At 41.8% G+C, this 10895-nt stretch overlaps 1 protein-coding gene across 1 annotated transcript; it reads left to right on the plus strand.

The window, feature by feature from the left end:
- The first annotated feature begins 660 nt into the window (after window positions 1–660).
- On the plus strand, window positions 661–8683 carry MMP1 (matrix metallopeptidase 1). Its single transcript, XM_036324575.1, has 10 exons — window positions 661–848; window positions 1259–1503; window positions 1597–1745; window positions 1982–2107; window positions 2839–2994; window positions 3137–3254; window positions 5812–5945; window positions 6902–7064; window positions 7831–7934; window positions 8117–8683. The coding sequence occupies exons 1-10, from the start codon at window positions 744–746 to the stop codon at window positions 8224–8226; spliced, it is 1410 nt and encodes a 469-aa protein (XP_036180468.1). The 5' UTR covers window positions 661–743; the 3' UTR covers window positions 8227–8683.
- The last annotated feature ends 2212 nt before the right edge of the window (window positions 8684–10895 follow it).

Consider the following 10895-nt stretch of genomic DNA (forward strand, 5'->3'; position numbering starts at 1 on the left):
ACTTTTCCCATGATGCCGATGGGCAGGGTCTATCTACACAGGGCAGAGAGTTCTCATAGGCCACCTGTGAACGAGGGTCATCTCAGCCAAGGTTCTCAAATCCTGGGCCTGAATAAAGATTAAGGGAAACCATGGTGCTATGCAAAGAGTGTAGTAGGCAGCTTAGTAGGGAACCCCACTGAACCCAGGAAAACCACCCCAAGGTGAATGCCAGTGGAGCCAAACAAACTTCAGTCACTACAGGTGCTGAATAGGCATAGAACCTGTGATGTCAGCAGTCCTGCCCTCTGCCCTGGAAGCAAGGTGTGTGTACAACCTGGATCACTTTACAACAAGCAGAATCAAGACCTGTTCTTAAGAGGTCATGGAATACTCTGTGATCCGTGTCCTGTTTAACAAGGCCTTTCTCAAACAGAATAGAAACAAACGAAAGAAAACAACTGTTTACGTGGTTTAGTGTGTCTCCTTCACACGCGCCCTGTTTGATATTAATCATAAGATTGCAACACCAAGCGAACCCAAATAATCTACTTGGAGTCATCATTTCTGATGATTGCTCAGGCGATTCACTGCTACTAGTAAATCAAGAGGATGTTATGAAACGTGAGTCAGACCACTTCCGGCTTTCTGGAAGAGCAAGGGCTCTCTCTATAAAAAGGGAACTTCCTAGCTGAGATATTGGAGCAGCAGGCAGGTGGGGAGCCATCAGATTTCTTTAGCTGAGAAGGAAGACAGAGGTCAGCATGCTGAGCCTTCCCCTGCTGCTGCTGCTGCTCTGGTGCGTGGGGTCTCATGGCTTCCCAGCAGCGCCTTTAAAAATGCAAGAGGATGCTGAGCAGACGGTCCAGGTAACTGCTGAATTTCAATGCCAGAAATGGAAAAGCCTCTATTTGCATTTTCCACAGTATAACAGAGTAGTAGTAGTTATTTAAGGGTGGATTTTCTACAAAGAGGCATTATTGTTAGAAAGTTCACTCTCCTCCAACATGTATGTATGCATGCATAGACGCTCCCTTTTTAGCTGGAGGTGAAAGGAAACCAAAGGAACTGTATGCAAATTTGGCTCTACAGATTGTATTTCTGACTTCATAGTAACTGATGGTAAGGAGATTTACCTCTGAATTACAGTTCCCAGCAGTGATAAAGATAATAAGGATCATGAAATCTAAACACAGTTTTTCAAAGTAGTTCTCTGTCTTACCATCAATCTTGAGAAAGATTTCCTGTCCAGTGTTACAATAATACTATCTTTCCCCAGCAATACTTGGAGAAGTTCTATGACCTGAAGAGTGATGGGGAACAAATTGGAAGGAACAGAAAGAGCAGCCTCATGGTTGACAAACTGAAGAAAATGCAGGAATTCTTTGGGCTGAAAGTGACTGGGAAGCCAGATGCTGAAACCCTGGAGGTGATGAAGCAGGCCAGATGTGGGGTGCCAGACGTGGCTCCGTTCGTCCTCACTGAGGGAAACCCTCGGTGGGAGTACACAAACCTGACCTATAGGTAAGGAGGCTGAGCAGCAGTCGGAGAGTGCCAACTCCCATCACAGCTGTAAGAAGTGAGGTCTTATATGTCTCTATTCCACTTCATTTTTAGGATTGAAAATTACACACCAGATTTGTCAAGAGCAGATGTGGACCATGCCATTCAGAAAGCCTTTCAACTCTGGAGTGCTGTCACACCCCTAACTTTCTCCAAGGTCTCTGAGGGCCAAGCAGACATACTGATATCCTTCGTCAGGGGAGGTAAGCTCTTCTTGTGGCATGAATGCATTCTCACCTTAACTTCACCTGGCCCCTAAATCTCTTCAGCTTCACAGCTAGAGTTTCTTGTTTAAGAGGAGTGTTGACTTTATGGGCTTAAGGGAGGAAATTATATCACATTGGATAGAAGTCTGTTGGCCTCATGGCAAAGCAAAAGCTTCTCTCCCGTGCTACCCTAAAAACCAAGGGGGACACTTGTTGAATTCTGTTTCTTGCAGATCATGGTGACAACTCTCCCTTTGATGGACCTGGAAGAATCCTTGCTCATGCTTTTCAGCCAGGCCCACGTATTGGAGGGGATGTTCATTTTGATGAGGATGAAACATGGACCAAAGATTTCAGAAGTAAGTCAACTAATCTTGCCTTTCTGAATTTTCCCCACCCCTTTGTGATGCATGTAATAATTGGTTGGTTTAACTGAAAGAACGCATTAATGGAAGCATGTATTTTCTACTACCATTAAGAAAAGTCATGATACATTTAGAAAAGGGTAAGAAAATAATATTTCTGTTAGTAACAGCATTTTATTGGCTACAGATAGGCCACACTAAAATCTCTATTAAGAAAATGTTGAGAATCCTAATGGTTTACCTATAGGCATCTCCCCCCCAAAATTTTTTTTACTAGCAGACACACCAAAATTTAATAGTGGTTGTAAGATTATATGGAATAAGGGAGGAGAGGCTTATGTGTTTTTCAAAATTTCCAACATGGAGGATGTGTCAGGTTTGTAAATAGGAAAAAACAATTTGTGTTCATAGAAATCTATTGCTTCTCTGTGAAATATGTGTTATCTAATCATTGGTGAGACTGATGAGTCTGTGCTAGACCCTCAGTCGACTGAGTTTGCCTTTTTATTATACCAGGGTAATCATAGACGTTAGGCTTTAACCAAGCTCTTTACTATTAACTAACACATTCCTTTCACCTTAGGAAAAAGTTCACATATATATTAAAAAGCTATGAAGAAAATAAGAGCATTAGTTCTTGTAGAGTTGTAGATTACTGCTTCATTAAATATCTAAAAACTGAAAACATTTCAAGTAATTGCAAATGGGTTTACTGGCCCTTTTAGATTACAACTTGTATCATGTCGCTGCTCATGAATTGGGCCACTCTCTTGGACTCTCTCATTCTACTGATATCGGGGCTTTGATGTTCCCCAGCTACTCCTTCAACAGTGATCTTCAACTCTCTCAGGATGACATCGATGGTATCCAGACCATATATGGTGAGTACAAAGAAAACCATCACAGACAAGAGGCCATTAGATACAGCCATGAGATACAGTGTCTTTTAAGAAGCTGCCTTTCATTGTTTATGTCCTTTTCACAAGCCAGGCAGCACTAACTTCAGATCTGTTTTTTCTTTAGGACGCTCTGAAAATCCTAACCAGCCAATGGGCCCCCAAACCCCGAAAGTGTGTGATAGTAAACTAACCTTTGATGCTATCACTACGATTCGAGGAGAAGTGATGTTTCTCAAAGACAGGTAAGACATCAATTCTTCTTGTTTGGTGTTTGTAATAATAACAACATTCACTACTACGGATCCATATGGGCCACTACTGTGCCTCACAAATTGCTTATCTTACATTTGTTTACATACATAATTATGTGATAGCACTTGTTTGCATCAGGCCAAACCTAATTAATTTATAACAACTTCGTTTTCCCACATGTATTCTGCCATTTGACTATCAGAAAAAAACCCAAACACCAAAACACTGCAGCAGAAAGTCAGTAAATATAATCCCATTTTACAGATCAGTAAAGTAAGGCATAGAGAAGGAAAGAGATCCTTTGAGGATACAAAGTTGGTCTTCGGACACCTTCTCCAGGGCTCTTATCACTTATGACATTCTTCATGATAATAGTGAGTTATTAAGAGAAATCAGTTATTTTCATGGCACCATCATGCTGGTCCCCTTTAAGTATCTCCCCTTCCATTCTGGAAAAGATAATCCTCCCAAAGCCTGTGGTGGTGACAGGTCTCTGTTGCCTCCAGAGACCCAGAGAAGGGCAGAAGCCATGGTGGGAGAATCCCCATGAGTTCAGGAGGCCCCTCTTCTGGGTAGATGTGAGCAAACACAATGTGCTCAACTCCTCAGAGGAGGATCCTAGGTCTCCCTGTGCAGCATGTGGCCTCAGGGAGGCTGGGGAACCCTCAGACATGAAGAACAGGCCTGCCCTACACACTGTACTGATTCCTAAAAGACCAGGCATCATCCCTAGATACCCTTTTTCTGAATGATGCAGTCCACAGCACATAGAAAGTAGGGGTGCTCAGAAAGGCTCTAATCTCCTCAGCCACTCTTTATGGAGTGTTGTTGGTGCGGTTCTAATACATCGTGGTCATATCTACCCCACAATGCAAGGCATGGACTGCTAATGCTTTTTATCCCCTTCTGGACTAGTTTTGAGTGTAAAAGATAAGGCTGGATGTAAGCCACTGGGTGCAACTCAGTGCTGGGGGTGCTCAGGAAATACATGGTGCTTAAGGAAAGCTCTCGGTGGAGTAGAACACCTATCCAAGCAAGTGTATGAAAGATTACTCCAAGGAGTAGGACCAAGTCTAGGATTTGAAGGCACTAAAGGGACCCTGAGATCATGAAAACATCACCAAATGAAGACATGGAAGACCAGAAACAGTGACAGTAACTGACTTCCAAGATCTCACAGAGGCTGAGGTAGGACTGAGGCAGGACTGGATCTAGAGGTTGATTTCTGACGGCCACTGTCACAGTCCTTTCTTGGCCTTGAATCTGGAAATGCTTCTGACGGGCCAGTGACAGTATATGTGTTGCTGTTTCCCCAGTCACTGTGGACTGTTGAATCAACATTGCAAACCACCAATCAAAGCAAGACAAAGGGAGGGCTGCCAGACCTTAAAATTAACCTTAGTCTCGACAGTTGCCCAGCCTTAGATAGCTCCCTTCGCCGCCCTGGCCTTCATTTCTTACCTGTAAAAGGAGAGTAATGCTTTCCTGAAGGGTTTGTGTGAGATAGGGCATGATGTAGGGAAGGCCCCGTGTGTTGAAAGTGTACACTAGTGTAGGGTGTTAGTGCTTTATTCCAGCCAGCGGTGTGCTGCAGCAGAATCCTAAGGGCTCGCCAAAGCCGAGTTTTAAATTTTGAGAATTTTGCAAGCTGGTTTTTAAACACAAACATTCTTAAGAGTTAAGTTAGCTCTGGCCGGGGTGGCTAAGTTGGTTGGGCATCATCCCATGCACCAAGAGGTTTCCAGTTTGATTCCTTGTCAGGGCACATGCCTAGGTCATGGGCTCTATCCCTGATGGGGGGCATGCAGGAAGCAGATGATCAATGTTTTGCTCTCACATAGATGTTTCTCTCCTTCTCCCTCTCCCTCTCCTTTCCTCTCTCTCTAAAAATGAATTTAAAAAATTTAAATTACATCAATTTATAATTATATTTAACCAAAGGTAATAAAAATAATTCAAACTTACCTCTTTGGCCCTGGCCAGATGGCTCCGTTGCTTGGAGCATCACCCCATACACGAAAAAGTTGTGGGTTCAAATCCCAGTCAGGGCACATACCTAGGTTGCAGGTTTGATCCCTGGTAGAGGCGCATATGGGGAGGCAACCCATCGATGTTTCTCTCTCACTTGATGTTTCTCTCTCTCTCTCTCTCTCTCTCTCTCTCTCTCTCTCTCTCTCTCTCTTCCTCTCTCTAAAATCAATAAACATATACTCAGGAAAGGATTAAAAAGAACAACTCACCTTTTTGTAATTATTTTGCCTCATTTTACTCTTTATTTATATTCTTGTGGTTGTTTATACCTAATGTATTTGTGTGGCAGAAATACCACACAGTGGTGTGACACCGCAAATCTGCCATTGTGGAAATATTTCCAACCTGGGAATAAGCAAATGCTACAAACCAGGACTCCGCTCCACCCTCACCTTGGAGAGCCAGATGTTAAACATTTACCAGCACACCAGTAGGCCAGCAGTAAGAAGGAGCTGGATATCAGCCATAACTTGCTATAGATTAGATAAAAACCCTTTTCTTTTTTTTCCAAACCAGGTTCTACATACGCACAAGTTATTACCACCCGGAACCGGAGCTCAATTTCATCACTACCTTCTGGCCAAATCTGCCAAATGGACTTCAAGCTGCTTATGAGTTTGCAGATAGAGATGAAGTCCGGTTTTTCAAAGGTAATGCTTCCAATGATTGTATGAATTAATTTCTCATTGGCTGAGATAGAAGCGAATACTACCTCCTTTCTCTCCAAGGAATTTAAAAAATATAAATCTCACCAAATCAATTAAGGGAGTCCATCACCTTAATTAAGAATTGCACAGTGCATTTCTGAGTCATTTTAAATCAAAAGCATATGACTGGAGATATACATGTTCTGGCCTATTTATGACGCTAGACTTACGAAATTGTGTTCTATGAATACTAGTTATGTATTTTAAACCCTCTCTACATTCTTGGGGCTGCTGAGAAATGAAATACAGAGACTTGGATCAATGCTGTAGGGGGGACGCAACAGAAGCATTTGACTTGTGTAATGTCCTAGAGCTATTTTTATATAAATGACTCTTCTCAGAGGGGGTGGGCTCCTAGGCAGCAAATAGGGATGCTGCATGCAGCCTTGCTGTCAAGGGGTGACCCTCAGGCCAACACCATTGACATCGCCTGGAAAGTTTGCTAGAAATACAGAATCTCACTCAGCTGAGTGCCCTCGAGGTTCATTCATGTTGTCAGGTCTCACCAGACCTCCTTGAATTTTAACGGGCTTCCCAGGCAATTTGTATGTACATTAAAGCAGGAGAGGTTCTGAAATTCCATAAATTGACTATCCCTGAGGTGGCCTCATGAACTCTTTAGTCATGTCCATGCCTGGCTCCGGATAGAAGTCTCCAACCCCATAAACCAGCCATTCTCAAAGATGCTGCATACTAGAATCATCAAGAACACTTTTTAAAATATATTGATTTAATTTGTCTGTGGTTGGATACCAGCATCTGTATTTTTAATGATCTCCCTAGTTAATTCTGATGTGCAGCCAGGACACTGCTCTAGTCTGTGAAACTAACTTAGGTAGAAATCTGCTCACTGCCTACTGGTGCTCAGGGTGTTTTAACCGCTGTGTCTTGATTGGCAGGCAACAAGTTCTGGGCCGTTCAGGGGCAGCAAATGCTGCCCGGATACCCCAAGGACATCCATCGTTCCTTTGGCTTCCCTAGAAGTGTGAAGAACATCGATGCTGCTGTTTTTGAGGAAGATTCTGGGAAAACATACTTCTTTGTTGCTGACAAGATCTGGAGGTAAAGAAAAAGTTAGGGCACCAGATTTCTCTACATAGAAGGAAAGTTCTAAATGGAACCACTCACAAATGATTCTCATATTGCCTTGGCTAGCTGCCTTTTCTATGAATGGCTGTAGCCAGTCAAGCATCCAAGTCTTTTGATTAATAATCATCATGTAATAGCTGTCCCAGGAATCCAGGGGTCAGTTGGAGATGAATTTTAAAAAGAAGAAGTAAAAGAGAGAGAGAGAGAGAGAGAGAGAGAGAGAGAGAGCGCTACTTCAGCCAAAAGAGACTTATCTTTAGTTACATTATACCTTACTAAGACACAGTGTGGCATCACCTGGAAAATTAGATTTAGATGCTGGATTTAGAAGGATCTTATAAATCTTCTAGTCTCCCCAACATCCTACCTCACCCCATCCCACCCCCACCCGCATTGTACACGTGATCTATGGAATTAGTTCTTATGACATTCTTGTTAGTGAATACCCTATGCAGTGGTCGGCAAACTCATTAGTCAACAGTACAACTCAAATATCAACAGTACAACGATTGAAATTTCTTTTGAGAGCCAAATTTTTTAAACTAAAACTATATAGGTAGGCACATTGTTATTAACTTAATTAGGGTACTCCTAAGGCTTAGGAAGAGCCACACTCAAGGGGCCAAAGAGCTGCATGTGGCTCGCGAGCCGCAGTTTGCCGACCACGGCCCTATAGTGATTTTGAGAAGGCTGCTTATTTAACAAATGGTTCTGACACATTTAATCATTTCTGAACCAGGTATGATGAATACCAACGATCCATGGATGCAGGTTATCCCAAACAGATAGCAGCTAACTTTCCTGGAATTGGCAACAAAGTTGATGCTGTTTTCCAGAAAGATGGTAAGTGAATATATACCTATTTCCTCTATTTTTTTTTCTTGCCATAAAACAGCATCAGTATTATTATTTAGAACAGCAAATGCCAAAAAAAAAAAAATTTTGTTCTCACAAATGACTTGGGTTTTTTAAGAATTCAAGTTAAACCTAGAAGAGACTTGTGTAATCTTTTGTTTTGTTTCTAGGATTTCTCTATTTCTTCCGTGGAACAAGGCAGTACAAATTTGATCCTAAAACAAAGAGAATTTTGACTCTCCAGAAAGCTAACAGCTGGTTCAACTGTAGACGAAATTGATCGACTGTTTCAACATTGAACAGAAAAATATATTTCAAGAGCCCAAGGAAGGAATTTTCCTGAAAAGCCATATATTTTTTAGAAATTCTGAGCTATTTAGTATAATTTTATTAACACCTCATTCTGCATGATTTAGAATACAATACTTTATGTACTTTTATCACTTAGTTCTACAGATGAGTGCTAAGAAAGGTCAGGTTTCATAGCTTATCGATACATATGGGCCAGTTTTGCAAAGACAGAAGCTCTTTTACAAAGTGTCAGACTCTACATTAAACCTGGGAGCAGCCACGGTGATGAATGTCTTCTCCCAAAAAAGAAAGAGGCAGAGATCCGAGTCTACACCAGAGAAAAAGCAGCTTGAGAAAAAGTGCGCAGCCACTACCTACTATCACCCTGAAATGCCAGGGACAGCTTTTGTTACAGAAAATAAACTGTTATGTTTATAATAAAGCCATCTTTGTCTCTACTATTTTAAAAACTTTCTATTATGGTTAAGTTATAATACTTTTATTACTGATTATAATGCCCCGCTCACAGAGCTAAATTTTCAAATTTGAAGTGGGAAGTAGACAACCATGTAAAATGTTCATGTGGGAAATTTGGAAATACAAAAACTTCAAATATTTTTCATTCTTATGGAATTTATATCATATAGAAGGGGAAGAAAGTCTATTTTCCATGTTCCATATTAGGGTTCTAAAATTAATTTTAGGTAAAAGCAGTAACAGCATGGTAGAGTTTTCTAAGGGTGCATTCTTCTCTCTTCTTCAAGGCACACAGGAGGGTTATGTTTTCCTACAGTCCAACTTCCTGATGTTGGTGTGGGGAGGGATGGGCAGTGGCATCTGACTAGTGCTGGCCAGTGGATTGTGCCTGGAAGTGATCAATATCACTTCCAGATGGAAACATTTGCTTTCTGGTGCAGATTTCTCCAGGGGTCTCCCTCCTCTTCTGTGCTGATTTTAGAAGCATGTCTTAGGAGAGTTTCCACAAGATGGAAGAAGCCTGAATTGCTGGGCCACTACTCCAAACAGTTACCCCAAACTTCAGTCTTTTATTGTGTTAAGCTACTAAGTGTCAATGTAAGAAATGTCCAAACCTGTAAGAATTTTTATGAGTTTGAACCAAACTGATGACAATTGTCAGGAAGCAGTATCTCAACCAATGGAGAAAATGCTCCAGAGAAGGGCTGTTTTGCACCTTACTTTATACATTAGAATCAGAGGAGGAGGCATAAGGGGGTTGCATGAAATCCATTGATGATACCTTAGGAAGGCAGGAGAAAGCAAAGTGGGACACCTCAGGGATTGGGTAAAAAGTAAAGGAAATACACACCTACTTCTTTTACAATGGTGGGAATAGGATAGTTCGCAGTCAACAATTAATACAATAACAATGAGATTTGTGGTCTCTGCTCTGGTTCCGTGGTTGTGATTTGAGGGGTCCAGAAAAAAAGGAAATTACTTTGATATTCCAAACGTGTGTTAGCAGGTATTGTGCTAGGGCGAGGAAATGAAACATGAGAAACTTACTGAATGTGTTGAGGGAAGGGACTGTGGCCTGGAAAAGGTTACCGATTGTATTAGGGTCAGGAACCGTAGCAGAGAAAAATTGCTAGATTGTCTTAGAAAAACAATATGTTATGATATGCTCCAGCCAGGTGTGACTCCGTTTACCTCCCCTTTGTGCTTATGAACTTTCTGTGAACTTCTAAGGAACAGCTAATGAAATGCTTTGTATTTTTTTTAACACTGTTTTGCTATAAAGGATCATACTGCACCCTTAATCTCTGCCACATGCTCCGAAGCTCCCAGAGGGGGAGATAGGCGCTGTGGTCAGCTGGCCAGCTTAATAAAAGCTCTTAAATTTAAATTCTGAGTCGATGGTCTATCTCTCTGAGCCAATCCATAATAGTATGTTATCATAGATGTAAAAAAGACAACAGACAGTCTCAGTTAAGGTAAAGATTCATCTTTGTTAGGAAAAAATACCGACCTAGGACATGACTATCCACCAGGAACTGCTTTTAGTTAGACAGTTGCAATTTAAGACTATCCTGTGTAGTTAGTTTAGGTCTCTGAGTTTGTAAGGTGCTACGCAGTCCTCCCCTGAGCTTGTCAGGTTTAGTATGTGGCCTCAGGTTTAGTTTGCATCCACATAAGATTTTAGATTTTGTTAAAGCTGCATAATCTAGTTTTTCTGGGCAAGTGCTGTCTAGTCTATCATGCCTAATTCGGGAGGGTGTTATATACGTAGAAGTCATACAGGTAGCTTCCAGCACCATGAATTTCGAGTTGCTCAGAAGATGCTCAGGTAACCAGACAATCAATGGGTCCGTGCTGCCTGTCACTACTTGAGCCAATTAAGCAGAGACAGGGTTGAATCATATGTGAAGTCTTTATTCCAATACTGCCGGCAGTGTGAGAAAGCAGTAGGTCAGCCTCAAAAGTCTGCTCTGCACCCCACCATAAGCCAGCTGCCTATATTGGGTAGAAGGACAAAGATTACATGGGGAAGTAGGCAAGAAGTATATGCCAAGTGGACAGTTTACAGATAATGGGGGCTGGAGATTGGTAATGGCCTGTGGGTATATAAAGGCGGGTAGCCTTCAAAGGGCTAGTGATATACAAAGGCTGGGGGTCTTCAAAGGGCTGGCAGCTCTGGTT

The sequence above is a fragment of the Myotis myotis genome, unplaced genomic scaffold, assembly GCF_014108235.1.
Source record: "Myotis myotis isolate mMyoMyo1 unplaced genomic scaffold, mMyoMyo1.p scaffold_m19_p_10, whole genome shotgun sequence".
NCBI classification, from domain to species: Eukaryota; Metazoa; Chordata; class Mammalia; order Chiroptera; family Vespertilionidae; genus Myotis; species Myotis myotis.

Bases quoted from the DNA above. Each gene is read 5' to 3' on its own strand.
- MMP1 (XM_036324575.1), top strand. From the start codon at position 744: ATGCTGAGCCTTCCCCTGCTGCTGCTGCTGCTCTGGTGCGTGGGGTCT. The intron at 3,255-5,811 runs GTAAGACATCAA...TTTCCAAACCAG, and splicing joins GTGATGTTTCTCAAAGACAG to GTTCTACATACGCACAAGTT. The intron at 5,946-6,901 runs GTAATGCTTCCA...CTTGATTGGCAG, and splicing joins TGAAGTCCGGTTTTTCAAAG to GCAACAAGTTCTGGGCCGTT.